Raw genomic sequence first — 20752 nt, 5'->3', positions numbered from 1 at the left:
GAGGGTTATATTGCCATTTAATGCAATGAATGGTGTTCCACTGTACAGACACATATGTGGAACACATTCCCAATAACTTATTCCATTACTCTGAAATTTGCTTGGAATCATTCACTCGGCCAGAGTTTTGTGGGATGTGATGCGATATGATAATATCCTCATAAAATGATTGCAATGAAAGTCAACAAACAATACTGATGAATTATCTCCGCTGTGACGGAGGTTCTGGCTTTAGCTTTATCAAAACGTTTTGGTTATTTATGTTTTCAAATTTATGTTTTCATATTATTGTGTTGTCAATTCAAGTATTTTCAATACTTTCCAACTTCCCTAAGATATATACTTGTGTCACATGATTGTTTCACTTCTACAAAAAGGCTTAAGACTTCCTCTGTTCGGGACTTTTGGGGCCCTAGTGAGCATTTCAAGCCGCAGGACTTGTATGTGGACCCAACACATCAGAGCCCATTCAGAAACGTGTAAACCAGTGAAAAACTGTGGCTCATTGATATTTCTTTATTAGTTCTTGGACAACAATGGAGCTCTATCGCACAGAGGAATAAGATATATGTGGCTTTGGGTACAGAGACAGTATTTGGTAGTAGGATCAGTTCATTGTTTGTTTTGCTCTATTTTTCTTATTGCCAACAAATCCCACAAACAAAGAATAGTACCAGCCTTATCGTTTCTCTATTATTGCCAAAGATGCTTCAGATACTCAAAGTCAGTAAACATCATCACCGTGGTGTCATCCTAGGGGGGCATGTGTTCCTCATACTCACAATTGAGCAGGCCCAGCTGCAGCAGTGAGGCCAGGGCAGTGATGATCATAAACATGAGAAGGCCGCCCCTCCGGCCCATCAGGCCCACCGCCGGGCAAAGCGCCATGCAGGACGCCACCGCAATGCCCGCCATGGTGTAATAATCTGCATAGAAGTTATGGAACATGGTCGTCTCCTGAGCTTCGGGGTCCATCATGCTGCGAGCAAAGCAGTGGTGGATCCCGTAGCCTGTTAGCCTGGGTGAAGAACATACACAGGGCGAGGTTAGGGGACACTAGGAGTGGAAGTTTACAGTAGGAGAGACATAAGTGAATGGTGAAAAGAAGGAACAAGAGGGGAAGATACAGAGAAAATAGATCCAAGTACATCTAACAGATGAAGAGGTTGGGAGGAGACTGAAGAGGATGCGAGATGATTAAAGGTTTATCACAACTTCTTTCATCTCCAGGAAACTACCCACATGTAAACACTGACTTACTGACACACACGCAGCCCCACACACCCTCTCTCCTGGTTGTATAATGTGTCATAAGGACACAGCTCATGTAAAATTCATGCCGACTTGGGGAGCTAGGCATATTGTGCACTGAAGCAGAGCTAAAGCCGGGTCAGCCTAGCTAGAGTTGGGGAGGAGAGGAGCGATCCACCGGAGATGGAAAGAGAGAGCAGAGCAAATATGGAAGGGCAAAATCATCGAGGACTACTGATCAATGCTGTCTCGAGCCTCCAGGTTAACAGTGCCATCTCGACTGCACAAAATGGCGCGTCTGACTGACATTGCCTCGCCCCCTCCTTTTTTTTTTCCTCCCTCTCTTTTTCTTTCTGGTATTTAGACACACATAAGCACCGTGACACGTAAATGTTCAAACTGTTTCTAAGTACCTACACCACAGACAAACACTTACGAGTTGACGCAGAGCACAACAATATTCTTCCACAGGTTTCTCGTCCCGACCATTTTCACGATGCACGTCTTCTTGGGTTTCTTTTGAAGAGCTCTCTGCAGTTCTGGAAACAAGCAAACATGTTAATCTTGGAGCCATACCAATATCTGACCTTTGAGGTCCATATCAATATTCAAGTAGAAATGCTATTTTAAGTTATTGCAACGGATGAATAGTCTTAAGTGCAACGTTTCAGCCTCAGTTTCTCTTGGGACATTGGTCACTCCATAAATGCATTACTATTGTTATTTATTATTATAGTGCTGTAGCATCACTACATCTAAGTATTTCTGTGTACCAAAATATAACTAGTGTTTAGTTTATTTGGGTATAGATTTTTGCCCACAATACATATCTTACACATGTATTTAGAAAATGAAATATCAATGTACTCTGATATCTGTTTGCATATGAGTCAACACTGATAAAAACAATATCCGCCTGCTTATACATCCATCAGGCTTTAATTATTATTGTCATCATGTCAAAGTGAGTTTTCAGGTCAAAGGAAAAGTTCAACAGCAGTCTGGGTTGTCTAAAGAGTCAAACAAGGGCACCCCCGAGTCACTGCAAACACAGAAAATTCCATATATACTTTTAATGAGGTTTTCGTGAGACAGGTATGCTCACAGTGAAACAGGAACAGTACGTGGGAGGGCAACACCTTTAACCCTCAGGGGACGTGTGACACGGCAAACAGTGGATGATTTCATATCAGACTCGCGGGTTACCACAGAAACACGCCTCTGCTTTTGAGGTACCGTGCGCTGACGTCGACTCAGGCATGCGACAGCGTTGCACACCGCGCCACGTCAAGGTTATCTCGATCTGTACCACTCACACTTTCCAGTGATCCCCCGGCCAGGCTACAAAACTCTGAGTAAGAACATCCCTACGATGATTAAGATGCAAATCATTCTGCTCACTCTCCAAAAGATCACATAATCCCTATATTCAACACATGCAACTGCATCCGTCATGTCTGAATGCTTGAAAGAGTTGCTCAACTGTTTTGCTATTGCAGCAGTTAGCACATGCGGTGCTCAATATTGTATTTAGTGCCAAGCAGTTAAAAGTGGGAAATATTACTGTAAGGGTTGGGGATAGCCAGTTACTATAAAAACAAGAGTGGATCATTTAATGTCTGTGGCAATGTACTTTTTTCAACGCTGCATCAGCACACAGTCTCAGAGTTAAAAAGTGCAGTCAATTTCACACTGAGTGGTTCCTCGTTGAACATTTTCCCAGCAGTGGCACTCGTTTTCTAAATGGATTAGATAAATACAGCAGGACAAAAATGGAAAAAGTATACCACGGTAAACAGAGCCGTTAAAAGGTTAATACAAATGCAATCTGATATGACATTTAACAACAACATAGTTAGCGCAGCTCTTTGCCTCTGCAGTGTCTTCTGAGTACAGATACAGTTAACTCGGGGGTCAAAGGGCATGACCAGCATCCATCTGTACACCGGTGGATCCATCAACCCAGGCTGTAATCAAATAAATTAACGTTCTAGAGTGTCTTAATGTAATGTTCAACACCGACTGCTGCGGCTGAAGTGGCCTGTTACTATGGTAACCCGACAGGAAGCAGAAATAACCTTGTCAATCTGGCGTATTTGTGAAAGCACAGCTGGGGATACAGCCAAACACCCAGCTCTTTAAAAAAAGAAGAAGTGAAAAAGATCGGGAGATGACACTGCAGCAAATATACAAAAGACACGACTACTTTAACATGAAAATAAAAACTAATTCTACTGATATTACACACAGTGATCACAACATCAAGATGTAAAAAGCAGCCTTTATCATGCAAACGTGCCAATGTATTTATTACCTGTGAGGATATTATCGCTGTCGAGCTCCAAGTTCACTTGATTTTTCGCTGCTATGTGTCCCATGATCCATTTGGAGCGGCAGTACTGCTGAGTGGCCAGCAGCCAACGCAGTGACTCAGGGAAGATCCTGTCAAAAAGATGGAGGATGTCCTCGTTAATGAAATGAAATGGATCCTGCTTTCAGAAGGCTGACTGAGGTCTCTCTTAATCACGGTTAAATCGGTTTTTTTTTAACCAGTGTGCCATTTTAACACATTTCAAATTAAATACAAAAGAAATCTGTCATGGTGAACTAAGAATCAAAGTTATTAAGAACAGAAAATCCAACTTCACACGCAAACACTCGCATACAATTTACAGGTTGCAAGGCCTCAAATTAGCCGAACCAGATGTCTTTAAAGCGTAATAAACACATGGCTGCCAGCCATTGTCGCACCTGCTTGTCGTGCTCGAGTATCTGGTCGTTGTATCGAGTTACAGTATGCGGCAGCAGTGCACACATTCCTGTGAGCGGGGAAGTTTCTCCTTGCAGATGTATGTTGATTTGAAGAGCGTCAGAAAAAAAACAAGGCCACATTTACCTCAGTCGGTTGCATTTCTATGGAACAGATGTCTACAAGAGGACCGGTGCAGGATTAATGACATTCCACTGGTGTGGTTTTAAATTGTTTTCCCACGTCAGCAAACTTAGATCACCTGCAGTGCTGAACTCTGAAATCAGCTGTATTTCTACACAGATTCAGCCACTGTCAGTGATGGATCCAATTTGTGCCCATAATCTCTGGCTTAATCAAGAAAATACCAACGCCAATACTTTCCCAGAATCCTATTGTTGCTCTACTACATGTGTAGAAAGAGGCTACAGTGTTGGCTGATTTTCCATTAAAAGCTCGCCCTACACCTAGCAGGTCGAGTTCACCATCCAACGTCCGGTACTATCTGTGATAAATATCAGTTTAACAACCCGCTTCCTGTCCTTGAGTCTTTTTCAGCCAGCAAGGGCGTGATCACATCAAAGCAGACAACTGTTTGTCTTCCGCAGTGTTGCCACCAGGCTGCTGAGCTATTGCTTGTTTTCAGTCATCCGTCAGGATAACAGTGACTACCCCGGTGTACGCCTAAGATTACCAACTCCAGCCTGTATCATGGTCCGGCTCTCTGTCTCCTACACTGATTGCAGTGTATCATATCACCAGCATTGATTCTTCAGACACACCATTTTAGAAAGCCAAGGCCTTTGATGCTATAAAAAATGGATTTTCTTCTACTAGCTTTGTACATATCAGTAGTGTTGTGCAGCTCTGTACATCACGCTAGAATGAATGGAGGTGAAGGCACAGGTATTTATTGCCCAAGCTTTAGCAAGAGATACTACAGTCACCGTAGAGGTCACTGCAAATGAGTTAATGAAAAGACATTAGATTTAATTCAGCTGGGAATACACTGGTGAAAAGAAATGTCCTTGAAGGGAATTTCTCCTTCTTTGTTTGAACCATGTAAATCTAAAGCATCTTTGGCTGGGTAAGGTTTTATTAAAAGAGTTGCTTGGAATCCAACACACAGTAGAATTTGACTGCAGCCGGCGACGTATATTTCAGTCTTGTGTAGAACTTAAGCAGAATAACAAAAGATGTGTTGGTGCCAAAGTGCAAGCAGATGCTCTGGTCTTTTCCTTACCAAATGTAGGACAGCATCAGTAAGAAGGGGCAGATGATGACAACTTGGAGTACCTGCCAGTCGTAACAGAGGTATGCCACCCCTGGCATCAGCAGCTGACCGCCCAACATCACAAAACTGGCCACCATGGTCATGGAAAAGCGCCATCCAGGGAGACACAGCTCGATCCCTGGCAAAGAGGAGTAAAAAAAAGAGAGCGCCAGTGTTAGTTTTTTTTTTTTTTTTTGCAACAGACAAAGACATAAAATGGGCATGTACGACAACAAGGCAATTAGCCCATTTTCAAAAAAAATGTTCGACAAATTCCGTCATTTTACCAGCAAGAATGCCACACAATAAAAATTTAAAATTCTCAAAAGCGAGGATCTTTATTGTTTTGTATTGGTATTAATTGAATCTCTTTGGACTGTACTGTATATAAGGTAATTCAGCTTGGGCTCCTGAAAACCTTTTTAAAAATTCTGTCATTTTATAGACTACATGATCAAAAAGTCATCAATGCGCCCAAACAAATATTTTCACCTTTAGAGCTACGGCGCATGATATATGCTGTGCCATTAAACAAAGGCTAAAGTCCCCATGTACAGTTGCTGTTGTTGTTGAGAGACAGTAGGCTGCTGTGAGAGTGGACTAACTAGAAAGAGGTTCCTTGTACTCAATTCTCCTCTGTCAGAATGGCACTGATTCATTCACCCAGCCATTAGCATGCACACCACACTGGCAGCCAGCAACCACAGACAGTCCAGCCCTTTAGTTACTGCAGTAGAGGGTGGCTTCACATCAAACCATAGCACAGCGAGCAGTGCTGTAATGCTGCTAATCTTGCAATGCCAAAATCGTTTGTCCTGCTTCATTCATCCCTTTTTGATAGACTTTTTCTTCTAATGGGTCTTTTCTGCTGCGCAAGAATGTGAACAGCCTTCAGATGGGTCTTTCAAGGTGACAGGGCCGGCATAATAGAGTAGGTGTCGCGGCCCCTCGCTTCATTCCAGCGGAAGAGACCGGAATTTCAATTAGGACTTGCCCCCTTCTGAGGACATGAATAATGCTCTCTGTTCACAGACACTATCGCAGCTGGAATGACAAAGCCAGTGAGCTGAGAGCGGGGCGATGGGTGCAAGACATGCTGAGTTTGAACCAACTAACCTCAAGACCCCTCATCTGTGCACTGCTGGGAGAAAAGCGACGGTTCACTGGCTACGGACTGCATGGGATTTGAATTCTTACAAGGGCGTCCTGCGCACTGAACAGGCCACTGCAACGTGACCGGAAAAGTAACATCCTGTGGTGAGCTATGGAAAAGTGCTCACGCGCACAGACACATGACAGTACAAACTATATTAATAATGTAAAGGTATCAAAAATAGGTGTAAATATTTAAAAAAAAAAAAATATGCCACATGATCTGTAGATCGAGCTGCAGAATGAGGAACAGAGTCCTGAGCTCCTTACAACTGCTGACCTTAATCCTCCACAACCCACTACATCAGCATTCCCACAATGCCCTTATGTAGCCTGTGTTCTACTGACATTAATCTACCACAAACTAATCTCATGACGCGTATACAAGAAGCTCACCTCAGATGCTAACTGAGGATCTCTGGTGAGACAAAAGAAGTGGGGCATACAAGCTGTTGAGAAGTAGACCCCTATGGATTTGGACACATACTGTACAAAGTGGAAATGACATCATCAATGATCAAGCCAATTGCCAATTAATTAAGGGTGATAATCCCCAAAGAGGCTTTGGCTGGTTTGCTGACTTTGGCAAAACAAGAAAATGACTCACACTCTCTGGTACACGCAACAGTGGCTCACTAGCCTTCTGTAAAGTACGCAGCTTAGTCAAGGAGAGACATTGTTTTACAAGTGAAACAGATTGCTTGACCACTAAATGTACTCAGTGCAGCCACTCCCTGTACCCACAGGCTAATGTCATGACCTTCTACTGGTCACATGATGTCCATATGGCCCAGTGCCAGGATTTTACTGCCTAATCCTGGCCACTCAATCTGTTAAGTATGACTTAATGATAAGGAGACTCTGATGCATTTCTCTGTACTGAAAGATAACAGGGGTTTGTTTGCTGTGATGCATTTCTATGGCGTAATTATGACTAATTCTCAAGTCTGGAGCTGCATGCCTTCTTGCAGGTCTCACACCTAAAAAGCAAAGTGCAGCTGTATTGCGGTTGCCATCCCGCAGCTTTGTTCCCTCGACACCTTTCACGTTGTTTACCTTGCCTACTGAAAATTCTCACGCCTCAGGGTGAATGACACCAGATGGTTCCAGACCTCTGAATCACAGTCATAAGTCTGGTTTTGTGCTCATTAACCGCTGTCTCCTCCAGTTGGACAAGGTGTTTGAATGAAAGGCTGGGACACGGTCTTGAGCTATGGGGCACGAGGACACGTGTAACTGGAGCTGCCATGTCGGAGGGTTACAGCAGACGGCGCTCGAAATAAAAGGGATGGTGTCCGCTCAGTTGCTATTTGGGAGCGCTCGACCTGACAGAACTTGTTGGGTACGCTCAAATTGATGGCTGCCGATATACAGAATCATGTTTTTAAAATAGGAAGGATTTGTTTATGGTAGTTTATTTAAAGAAATAAAAATAATTAGGTAACTATTACAGCTTCCCTGCGGACACCTCAGTGAAACAAATCTATTATCTTAATAATAAATGATGTGTCTTTGTGACGTCTCCTCTTTTAAGCCTCTTCACAGTTGGAGAAACTAATCAACCTCGACACACCCATTAAAAATAGTGACGGCCACGAAACACAACGACTACCGTACACAGTCTCCCATTGTACTGACATCTGGTGACTGTAAAGGCCAATGATTCACCTCCTTTTCATCACTTTCAGACTCATGAAACCAAGGCCCTCTTGTGCCCTGTGTATAGCATCTGCATTTGTTATGTTTCCCCACAAACGTATTCAGGCCAATAATTTGTCACCAGTTTTCAAAAGACGCTAACGGCCCAAGTCTTATTTTACACATAATAATGTCCTCAGTGAGCTCACATGCCTGCGTGTGCAGCATGGGGCTCATCCAGACCTTACTGGGTACGTGTGCAGCTTTATCTATGCATTGCTAAAGCTCCAAACCTTCAAAACTGTGGTAAAAGATGGAAATGCTGCTGATGAGTTTTTGGAGTGCCTCCTGTGAGTGACAGGCCAGTGCAGCGTTGTCAGCAAACGGTACTTCCCTGATTAGAGCCCAATGATCCTTGGTCTGGAGTTAATGCAGATTGAAGGGATTTTTGTGAGAAGGCAAATTGCATCCTCAGTGTAACATAGCGACCACACAGGATAAGTAATCAAACAGTGTGGGGGCGTGAGCACCGCACTGTTTAACCCACAGTAAACCGGGACAGTCTCTGAGAATAGGACACCCTTGTCTTAAGGTACCCTTCGCATTTCACGGGGACATAATCATCCAAAAAGCCATAGCAGAAAGCCAGCCCTACTTATGGCAGATCATTGAGATTCTGGATACATATAAATAAATAAACTGCAGTTTATTTACAATTAAATATCTTCCAAAGAATGCTCCAAGTGAGACTACTCGGTATTGTTTCTCTCTTGTATAGCGTGATTGTGTTAGCACACAAATATCCTGAGGCCTTCTCTTTTCTTCCAAGCACTGAAAATAGGCTATTGACTTAGAATAAGGCAATCCCCATTGATTATTTCCTTATCTACAAGTGCAAAGAATGCCAACTATCCACAACTAGCCACAGGCACTTCCCTTTGATCTGCTTGTGGTAAATATCTCGGCAATCAAACCATAAGTAAATCACCACCAGGAGAGTACTTTCCCTTGGAAATGTTTGTGCGTGCGTGGGTTTGTGTGTCCTAACTAACCCACCGCCTCACCACTGCCACCCCCCCCCCCTCCTCCCACACACACACACACACACACACACACAGGAAGATCAGCACAAAAACAAAGATATTTGTTCCCCCGAAGATACAGAACACAGTGGCTGATATACAGCTTGCACTTTGACACAGATAGTCCTGAGTTGCCCAAACACAACAGATTCATCCGCCTGACCAAAACTGAAACAGCATGCATTTCACACTCAAAGAAAAGCGCAAAGGTTGCCCATGCTGACTTTGACAATCACTGGACTTCACTCGGGAATGTGCGACATGAGATAGCTTGAGGTTATGTCATGCATTGACTCTCACAAATAACAGGGGTTGAGAATTAGACCACAAGCATTACCCAGTGTGCCTTTAAAAACAGGGAAACGGTTGCCTAAAATGAAGTACCAAAAGTAAAAAAAACAGCTGTTGGATATACATGTAGCCTAATGTGTTAGAGGAGGAAGTCTGTTAAGCAACCAAAAAAGCAAACTCTGCACGAACGGGAACTTTAACCCTGCTTACATGGAAAATACTGAGTTTGCACCTTAACCCATTTATCAGACAACAGTCCGAACACAGTCCACATATATGCCCCCCCCCCCCCCCCCCCCACCTCTCTGTATAACCTTTATCATCCTTTTCAGGCATCTCTTAACATCCAAAAGAACTAGAAGGTAAGGTAAGTCTGATGGCAGCCCGGTATCTCTGCACCTCTGGACCTGGCTGCTGTCCTCGGGGAGGCATAGCCCTATGATGGGTAATGAAAAGCTTGTCTCTTCAGCGTCCCGATCTGGCACGCACTACTCAGGCCAGGCCAGTCTGAGCGATATCCACACAAGCAGTTTAAAGACAGAGAGCAAGACCAGTAAGGAGAGGGAGGAGGGCAAACAAAGCATGCCATCTCTCAGACTGTACCAACAGACATTGCCACAAAGGAAGCTCTTTACACAGATAAATAGACATAGAGCCTCCATCTTTCCGTGCAGCCCCGTGAGCCTCATCTGTGTGCAAAGAGAACAGGAGGGCACCACACAGAAAAAAAGCTCCTCATAACAGGCAACACAGGAACAGTGAGACAGCCAAAGGTGGCCTGGCCTGGCAAAACGCAGCATAGCACTGCATCAGGAAGCATGCATCACAGATCATCCTGTCTGAATAGAGGAGCACTAGTCCACTGTCATAAGTAAGAAAATATAGATAGCTGGGGAATATACGTGACTACATACTATCTCACGGTGGACAGATCAAATGAGAGGATGTATAGGAGTGTTGTCACATTACCATTCATTTGCACTTGCATCCTGAACATGAGTCCTAAAAAGAGGAAATGTTCAAATGCCCTTTACTGTGCTCTATTTCTCTATCATTTTCGCTTACACGCACATTCTAAGAACAGTAGACACAATTTAAAATGTGAGTACTGCTGCGTCCTTTTATAGCTGCATGCTGCATTATATACACCATCATATATGACCGTGACCTATTCCTACATGGTCCACATACACATCACTTAATCTCAGGCTGTGCCGGAGGGGGTCGCAACCTCAGGGACAGTCCGTGTCAAGCTCGAACAGATTTGTTCTGAAGCATCACATGAGTGGAGCAAAACCGGCAGACTGAAATGCATATCATGGTTGCAATAAACGATTAAAGCCTTGAAGGGAACGTCCTTACTGAACTAAGGTAATAGTGTGATCACCGCACTCATACTAGTCCAGTTCATGTACAGAAGGAGTGAGCACAAACACCACCCTCAGAATCAATACCATCTGAGTGTCGGGGTGTGTCAGCAGCAATATTACTGCGCGGATATAAATGAAATGAAGGAATGAATAAAGACTTTTTTTCGCTTAGAAATGACATTTGCTAAAATTAGGCCATATAACATGCATGGCCTAAACGTAAATGTGATACATTTCTGTCAGACAGCCTGTTTCTCTCGTGCTTATTTAGTTCATTTCTCTCTCCTTGTCCTCCATCTTCTCTCCCAGACGTGACAAGTTTCCACGAGCGGAGACCGTAAATATTAACAAAATCAAACGAACTTGGGACAACAAAAATAATGTATATGCAGTGCGAATTTTAGCGAAGGCTCGATACAAAACCACAGAACTAAAATCAGTCGGGACACCAAGGTCATTTATTCACATGGAGTAGTTCCATTATTGGCATGTTGTGGCGCATTGCAAAAGGTGAAGTTTCCCAAATGAATTCTACATTGATGCGTAAACTACACTTTTTAAATGTTGAATTACAAAAACATCAAATACTACTGGGAAATCCCCCTTGGCTAGATTAAGCAACAGCTCAGAAATCAGGAATGTGTGAGAAAGCGAGTCAAACCCCAAAAGAATACACCATCCCATATCAAAATATAGTGAGTGACTTTTTGAGCTGGCCATTTCTCCAAACCTCAACCGTTATCTTGAGTTTGTCCCAGGACATCCTCCATAAAAAAAATGCTTTTTTCCCTGTAGATCATCACACACAGAGCAGTCATGAGTATGTATGGCAAAGGGTATCGACAGGGAAGTTATAAAGCTCTTTATTATACATGAGTCATGTTGTCTTTCTGTAGTCTTTCTGCATCTGTATCTCACTCTACAAGGCCTCTCTCACACACACACAAACACACACCCATGACATGTAGAGGCTTGCCTCGTCTCATCCAGTCAGGAAAGTGAAGAAGAACTCCACTCAAAATTAATTTGCTCTTTACCGTAAGGCCATTATACAGACTTCTCAAAGTAAACGTCCTGCCTCTTATTAACATTTAATAGTTGCTTTCAGGAAAATAAAGGTGTGAGATGAAAACCATTACGTTGTGAACACACACACGTGAACACACATAGTCTTGTAGACAGAAACCGCACACTAGCCCACAATAAAAAAAATTAAAAAAGACTATGTGTTCTTTTGTCGCTGTAATAATACTGCTATTTTTGGTGTGAATAAATACTTCAGGGAGAAAGAAAATCAATTTATGTCTAGAAAAGTATCTGATCACCTCGTCTCAAACTGATCACTAAATTCCCTCACAAAACACCCAGTGCAGCCAGCTAGCATGACTCAGCTCGCTGATGTGCAGCAATGTGGTTGTATGTGAGGGGATGGCGGGCGAGGGTCGGGGGTTGGAAAGGTGAGGGTGTTTGTTTACTGTAAAAAACATTAAGAATGAGTGAGTTGCACAATGCTAAGCTATCGGCACTGTGAGCCTTGCCTCTGCCTGTTGCTGGGATGCTAAAAAGGCTAGCACACATTGATGGAGCACTGGGGTAAAAATAGCAGCGCTGCATCAGATGACTTTCTATAGCCATCGGCTTTGCTATTGTGCTGTTATACTTTGTCACAATGTTATAGATAGATCAATGTACTACGCATTAGCCTAGTTTGTGAAAGAGCTCAATGTTAACGTACAGAAAGACTTGTGGCGGTGATGTAATGGTATCTTGCCTCTTAGTCGAGCATTCTTCAAAATCAGAGGTGGTAAATCTTGCTTTCTCCATCCCTTGTGGAGTTTCAACATTCCTCTCAGTCCTTAAGTTACCATTTGATCTACTCCTATTAGTTGCTGGTCGCTATTCTCTCCTTTGGTCTGAAACCAGCCGGCCACCAATTCTCATTTCCCTTTTTGTTCTGTCTCTTTGTGGCAGTTAACGTGTAGGTGGCACATCATATCAGCCATGTTGGGCGCTGCAGTGGGCCTGACTTGGACAGGCCATCCTGGCGGAGCAGATAGCAGCCGCGCACAAATTGCTCTACGCTCTTAAAAAGAGGCTCGCCCATGAAAACTCAATGGATTTTCTCAATGATAGCTCCAGGGCACAAGGAGGTCATATAGGGGGGTTGTCGTCTGATTACTCTAAAACCATACATTCACAAGGAAATTCTTTCCAAACAAACACAAGGTTTGCGATCATTGCATTGCTATTTTCTAGATCGTAAAGTGCAGCATTCAATGGCACCCGGCTGTCAAGATCCATGAACTTCGACTTAATTGCGTATGGACTGATGAGAAAAAGGGGATTAGTGTAATGTCTCCGGTGCAAACACAGCCGAAGCTGGGACTTGGCTCGGACTTTCCTTTGTAAGCAGACTCAAACAAAGTAAGGCCCCAAAAGGAGAGTCATGTGGTTCACAATGTTACATGCAAACATGTCATATGACTAACACAGTGTCAGGACTATAAGGAAAATGAGCTTTTGCTACACTCTTAGCATGAGGCCAACTGACATGCAAATGCAAAACACATCCTAAACAGAACACCGAAAAAACAAAGCTTCTCCCCAGTAATGTGTTATCTAACGACTGTGCTCCTCCTCTTGGAGCCGCTCTCCTGGAGTTTTGTCAATACAGAGAGGCTGCAGGGTAAATATCATGTGACAGAGGCCACACATAAGCAGAAATAAGGGCGGCGATACAGCAACACAAAACCTATACAAATATGCAAAGCTCAAACAAACATCTGTCCAACTAAGCCTTGCTCAAGTTGAGCACTTGCACTGCACCACAATGCAGAACAGATGTCAGATGAATCTTACCTTTTACGATGGCCAACACATTTAAACTGACGCATATTTGTATACGACAAGATGAAAAAATACGGACTAAGAACTGCAGTATCAAGTCTGAGGCTATACCTATTTACAACTTACTAATTCAACCAATTAGCTTCTATAGTAGAGATGTAGAGAGTATTCCCCCCAATAACTCCCATTATATTCCATCCACAAGGTTCAGAGCCTCTGATTTACTGGACCATAAACTGTAGGCTGATGTGAAAACAATGGATGCAGATGTCAAGTTCATTTAAAATTGATAGGACACCATACTGAACAGCTTAACTCCACCATTTTGCCTCCCTCTGTCCCACCCTCTCTCCTTTGTCCTGGGAGCAGACTAAACGGTCCTTCTATTTTGGGAGCAGGGCGAAGCTTTTCAAGGGATACATTGTGGAGTAAGTTAGAATGACAAGGACACTAAGGGCCCCTTCCTTCATCTTCCTGCCCTGGCTCCTTCCCTCTCATCCTTCCCTTCCCTCCACTTTTGCCACCTCCCTCTGCACTAGTCAATCACTGCGGCCAAAGAGGCTTTTAAGGATCCATTGCTGAGACCAGCGAGTGCATTAGCTGCATAGCAAATTATCAGGACGCTATCAAAAAAAAAAACTAGCGACAAAATGAGAGAAAATTCCAATCTCCTCCTGCAGTGATGGGGGGAAACTATAGTGAAGACAAGTTACCACACCGCCCCCACAACCCCTTCTGCCTGCAAATGTACGAGTTCACTTCAAGGGTAATGAGGCTGGTACTGGTTGTTGTTCTGTAATGAGAATTTATCCCGACAATGGCATTCAATTTAATAAATGTTAGGAGGTCACTGCAACACATTTACTCTTCTTTCAGCTGAATAATACCCTCAGCAAGAGACTGGAATAAAAGTAGATTAGGCTTTTGATGAGGTCTATCAGCATGGTCGGAAAGAGAACAGCATCAGTGGGAGGCTATAAGTATTAAGAGTGGGGCGGTACGGGTTAAATTAATATTGCCAACATGATCACAGCATTATCACAATACTAATATGTTACAGTACTTAAGTATGTGTGTGTTGTCAAGACCACCTAAACCGATACAAAGTCATGAGCAAGACCAGAGTGTGTCGACACTGAGACAAGACCAAGATCTTGAGGAGTTGAGACCAAGTCGAGACCAGGACCGAGTCAGAGCAAGACTGAGTCAAGACCAAGACCAGACAGGTCCCAACCTGCATGACACATTTAAGATAAAATACAGATCATGCACACCATGGGCATTCTTGAAATCGAATCGGATAGATCCAATGTCTTGACAAAACAATCAAAATGCATTGCAGAGGTGAATTTTAAGTCTGGCAATTTTCTTTTTCTATGTTAACAAATGAATCAGACATTGCACAGGCAATTTAGTTACATCCCTGCAGCTGTGGTCTTGACCGGTCTTGAATTAAAAACCTTGAGATCGGTCTTGATCTCCAGACTGGTCTCAAGACAACTTTTAAGGTCTGTCTTGTCTGGTTTAAAGTTCTACAACACTGACTTTAAGTATGTAACATTTTATGCTGTGCCAGATTTTGATTCAAATTGAAAATCTTTTTTCTTTAGGAGGTATGAGATATATGGTATGAGGAGAAATTAGATTTTTTTTAGTCATTATGTTGAAATATTTACTCAGCCCCAACAAGCAAAAATGTTGCTTAAAACTTGCAGTGCAACAAAAGCTGCTATTATTTATTAATTTACACACACTATATATATAATATTACCATGTCTATTTTTTCTGTATGTATTCATTTTTATATAATGTCATTTATATATTTTTATATAGCTCTTGCTATTCCTTGAAGGGCCAAGCTGTCAATCAACTAGGTTTGGGGTTATCTGAGATAACGTCTGTGATGATTCACATAATGTATTTTAGTCCAAACCAATATATATTATATATGTATTTAATAAATACACAAATAAATACATACAGAGATAAATTAACAAATAAATGTGAAAAAAAAGAAAATGTTTATAATCATTCTTTTATAGTTCCATATATATATATTTTTTTATACATTCTTTTATTTAATCCTTTTTATATTTCCACATTCATTATCTTATTCTTTTACAGATGTATTCTTTATTATAACTTTGTTAAACTACATTTTTGCTGCGCTAGCTTGACAGGCGTAGCAATAAAGCAATAAAGGGGACATGGCTTGGCAATGGGTAAGTTAGTAAAGAGCTTTTAGTTGAGAGATAAAGACTTACTGAGGACGTAGAGAGACAGTGTGAGCCCTGCCAGGCAGAAGCCCTCAAAGAAGCGCATGGTGCTGAACATGGGGACGTTGACAGAGAAGGCCACAGTCAGACCAAACACCAGCATGAACAGCACCGATATTATCAGCACCGGGTGGCGGCCAAACCTACGGAGCAAGGTAAAAATGACTATTGGGACACCTTCAACGTGAATATGTGTTTTATACACCTGTAATATACGAAGAAATATAAACCGTATGTTGTGTAAGAACTTTGTTTCAAAAATCTTACCAGTCAGCAAGGATTCCAAACGTCAGGTATCCAAAGATGGATCCCACCAGGAGAGAAAACTTGGCGATGTGGACTTTCCATGCTGATTCACACACCAGACTCCACTGTAGAAACAAATACATAAATACCGGCATTAGTTACAAGACATTTATGTTGAAGCCTGCAAAATGCAATGGAAGTGAAGGTAACAACTATATATTTTTTGAGGATGAGACTTTTTTTTATGTATTGACTCTGACCATACACTACCTCCGTCTGACTTATGTGGCATTATCACCACTCAAAACACACCGAAATGTGAGAAGGGTACATTCTGTAACAGGGCTTCCTTGTATTTCATCTACTATTGAAATTGACATAACATTTTAACTTGCAACTGGCTTTTTTCTTCAGTTTTTTTTTACCATTTACTGACATCTTATAGACCAAACAGAAATAATTCTGTTTTAAATAAACTTTTGTGCCAGCCAGAACGGCATTCTACAGTTAAGTTTCACTAAAGAGCTTCATGTTGAAATCATCATCCCAGACTCTAGTGCAAGCTCTTTTTTTATGTCAACTTATTGCTCAACTATAAGTCTGTAGGCTCAATGGTACCCAAAAATAACACATTTCTAGACAGACTTCTCTAATGTAACTAACTAACTAACTTGGTTATTAGCTAATTTAGCACAACAATAATAGTGGTTTTGAAAATTGTCCACAAGTAAATGAATGTCTACGCAAAGCGCACATCCAGTATTTGACATAAAGACAGAGATCAACATCGGGGATTAAATCATCAATATTTATGCCGATAATTTCCTCAGTCAACAATCACTGAGTGTACATAAGCTGACATTTCTTATTGTACTGTTTATGTACGCCTCCTCCGTTTCAAAATGTACATTATTGCCGGCAACTCCGAGTCTCTTCGTTTCCTTTGCCGACTGAAACTCTCAGCAGAGGGATTCCTACAGTGCAAACAATGCAGTCAGCCTGCTTTTGTATGAATCAAGCACGCCCTGATTTTTTTTTTTTTTTCTCCCCGCAGTAGCAACAAGGTATGACAAACTTTTTCACAGCATGAGTAATGATCGTAAATAGGTGCAGCAGCAAATGTGAAGCCCGGTCGAGTATGTGCACGGAAGCAAATCTACCCGAACCTGAATGTCAGAGAGGAAGTGGATATTAGGGGTCTCTTTCAGACAACATGTGCCGCCCAGCTGTCTGTGCCCGGCATGGAAGAAACAGTCAGGGTGGTCATAGCAGGTGCCATTCTGCCTCAATTCTACCTAATCTATTCACCAAAACACTACAACTAGAGAAACTATGGGAAGATATATTGCCATGTCACAAACAAATTATATTCATTACATGTAGCAGCTCAACCTTGTCGTAAAAAATGTAAAGTGTAGTTTGTTCTTAAATTATTCTCTGAGGCACTCCAACCTCTCATAGCCTCCACTATAGTGACCTGCTCCAGATGGAACGCTCCAGGATTACCAAGAGCCACCCGGCCATCACATGACCCAGGCATGCCACTCATTCATGGTTTCAGTATCGATGTCAGCAGAGAAGAAGACAGAGGGAGGCAAACAAGTCCCTGTTGCGCTGCACGACCAACTGCGCTTTTAAAAAAAACTGAAGCTGTGACTGTGGACAAACCGGCACATACTGTTCATGAAGTCTGTATTCACGCAGGGACCGGATGACTGCAAGTTTGATGAGCGTAGAGAACCGACCACAGACAGATGACCAACTTTGCAAAATAATATTATTAATGCGCTTTATTCAGCATCTGCCAATTTGTACGTATTGTTAACCAGGATTCTCTCCAGGCCAACACTCTGACCGCGCTCATGCACAATCACTAATGGGTATTCATACACACTTCAAGAAGAAGTGGGGAAAAAAAATAATATATGGACAGACTTTCAGCTATAGAGCAAAGAAATTCCACAAAACTGCGATCCAGTCTAAGCGCGAGTCAAATCCTTGCAGCTCGTCTGCTATGCCCCTATTATCTCGGTCGGTTGCTCGTCTGCTATTGTCTTGCTCATTGGGGAGTAATGGCAAGAAGTCAGTGTATAGAGTGGGGTCATATGTATACTAATCTGAAAGCTGACAGAAACTGCAGAACAATGGAGGGCCAAAAGCCAATCAGTTAAAATCCCCAAGGGTGCCCGTCGACCTCTCTCAAATGAGCAGCCGCCAATGATCGGTCTACACCGGTGAGGCTCATTAGCTCAGCTGAAGACGCTCTCAACTACAGCTGCACAATTCTGCACTCGCTGAACTACAGAGCGGTGGGTGGGGGGGGGGGGGGGGAGGAAGATGACGGAAAGCACAGGAGGAGGGAGGAATAAAGATGATACGACGTAGAAACAGAACATATAAAGAGAAGGAGAGAAAAACCGAGAGTAAAGGAAGGTACGGGTGAGGATAACAGGCTGAAGAGAGAGGGATAGAGATGCTTTAAAGCAGCTGTGAGGAGAGACTGCTGCATAGTTACTGCCTAGCAACAGACCATCAGCGCGGTTATCAGACGCTTTCTGCCTCCAAGTGCAAGTTTCAGCCCCACTGCTGCACTAAAGGGTGGAAATCCTGCACTGTGTTGGTAGAGAAACACAAAAAGGGAAGAGCAAAAGGACAAATCTCTCTTCATAGCAGGTTTGTATTGAAAAGAAGTGAACCAGGACACAATACACACACATCTCACATTGGTGACGTAGCCTGAGTGACTTACAGTGTGGGAGCAAGTTTACATTATCTCGGTGTCACTGCACACAGCATCCGGACAAATGAAAGAACACACTAGCACGTTTGGCAAGTTAGCTGACGGCAGTTATGTTTTACTGCTACCAACAGTGACGGATGGTGAAACGGCAAACCTTTTTTTCGTCAACCTAGCATTGATCGCCTCCTTTTGTTGACAGTTAAGAACCATAAGAATACATCTCCGTCACCAAAGAGACCTTTTAACGGAGCAACACTCCGACAACCTGAATTCCATCACACAGCCCTCAAAACAAACTTGCACTACCGCCGAGGGGTCAGACTCCCCACAATGTTCACCCCTCCCTTTTAGAAAACTTATCCGAAACAAGCCAGTGGCACACACTCTTGTCACACACACACTCTTGTCACACACACAGAGGACAGAGCCTTATCTTTGGGTCGCACAAGTGTCTCTCCTCCCAGCTGACGCTGTGAGTGGCTGTCATTGTGTGCTGACTGGGTATCTGTAGTGGGGTCATTGCCTTTCAACAGCTGAGATCGTTTCAAAGTGTCCCACACTGATCCGGATTCTGTGGACGGAGCCAACCAGCTGGGTAAACAGTATGAAGGGACACAGAGCAGAGAGGCCTGCATGGGTGTTCGACTACGGTATCATCTTCCAGATCTATGGGTGTGCAACCTCCAGCACAGTGATACGGGGTCTGGGTGTACCCACCAATGTGCTGTTACAACAGATGTTCCTTATCACTCTGGAACAATACTCTAACCTACGAGAACAATAATATAAAGCTGGCACTGACATACTGAAGTACTTGAGTAGTCACTAAGCTAGGGCTGAAACTAAAGATTATTTTCATTATCGATCAGCCAATCCGCCAATTATTTTTTGGCTTATTCATAACCATGAACTGGCTTATTCATAAGCCAGTTCATGGTTTATTCATAACTGGCTTATTCATAACCATTTTCATCTTTTACACTAAAATATATAAAATAATTCTGTGTTCTAGATGAAAAATGGCTTAAACGTATTGGCCAGACTGCCGTCAGGTTATACAAAATGTTAAAATGATCATCAATCCCTAAATGGCAAGTGACTCTGAATAATACACAAGACGCACACGTAAACAGGGAAATAGCATGGATGTTACCCTTTGCTCTAAAGCTGTTCTCGGATCACTATTTCGGGCAGGCGTGTGCAGCTGCTCCACAGCTGAATGGGAGCCGGGTAGGATAGGTTGCAGAGAGACTCTGTCGGTCTCTGAGTAATGATACACTCTCAATTCTAAGGCTCGGTCCAATTAAGACAGACCCTGAGGAGAGCTTTGACTCAATGAGTATGGGTCTCCCACATTAACCACTTTGGCTCCTTCACCACCACCTCAACCTCCTCTGCCTCCATCAAAGGCATTCCTTCTCTGACGCCCTGAGAAAAAGCAATGAGCAGTAAAGTGCTACTGATTCTGGAGGCAAAACCTACATGGCACAAGATGAAACCATGAGGCAGGCGGTTTCCTCGCGTGATACAAAGTGTTAACAGAGTAACACGGGGTTATGTGTTGGTACATTTTGACAGAGACGCTACAGCCTTTCGACGGTGTTGGCACTCTGCACCGCTTTTCAGGGATCGCGCGCCACAGTTAGCCGAGCCTAGTCACGTGCAGTTATGCCCATGCAATGCAAACACGAGGAGAAATGCCAAGTCATCACTTCCTGCTGTAGTGTCACATCCTGGTTTCTGTGCTGCTAGCCAGGGGAAAAAGGGCCTTGGAAGTGGAGGGACAGGTTGTCAAGAGAGGCGGGGCCGATAACAAGGGGGGGGGGGGGGGGGGGGG

The 20752-nt window shown here is 43.1% G+C and overlaps 1 protein-coding gene across 1 annotated transcript in view; it reads right to left on the bottom strand.

Annotated features, from left to right (window-relative positions):
• LOC116387841 (solute carrier family 22 member 23-like) overlaps nt 1–20752 on the bottom strand; it is a 30866-nt gene that overhangs the window by 7486 nt on the left and 2628 nt on the right. The window contains exons 2-7 of the mRNA XM_031855265.1: nt 16197–16300; nt 15918–16072; nt 5244–5412; nt 3566–3693; nt 1688–1790; nt 783–1018 (exon numbers count right to left, since the gene is read on the bottom strand). Of these exons, the coding sequence (XP_031711125.1) occupies nt 783–1018; nt 1688–1790; nt 3566–3693; nt 5244–5412; nt 15918–16072; nt 16197–16300 (895 nt within the window). The remainder of the gene's footprint in view (nt 1–782; nt 1019–1687; nt 1791–3565; nt 3694–5243; nt 5413–15917; nt 16073–16196; nt 16301–20752) is intronic.

Source organism: Anarrhichthys ocellatus, unplaced genomic scaffold (assembly GCF_004355925.1).
Source record: "Anarrhichthys ocellatus isolate YVR2014 unplaced genomic scaffold, GSC_Weel_1.0 scaffold15, whole genome shotgun sequence".
Classification (NCBI taxonomy): Eukaryota; Metazoa; Chordata; class Actinopteri; order Perciformes; family Anarhichadidae; genus Anarrhichthys; species Anarrhichthys ocellatus.
The sequence above is the reverse complement of the archived record's forward strand: the minus strand, read 5'-3'. Positions and strand labels throughout refer to the sequence as shown.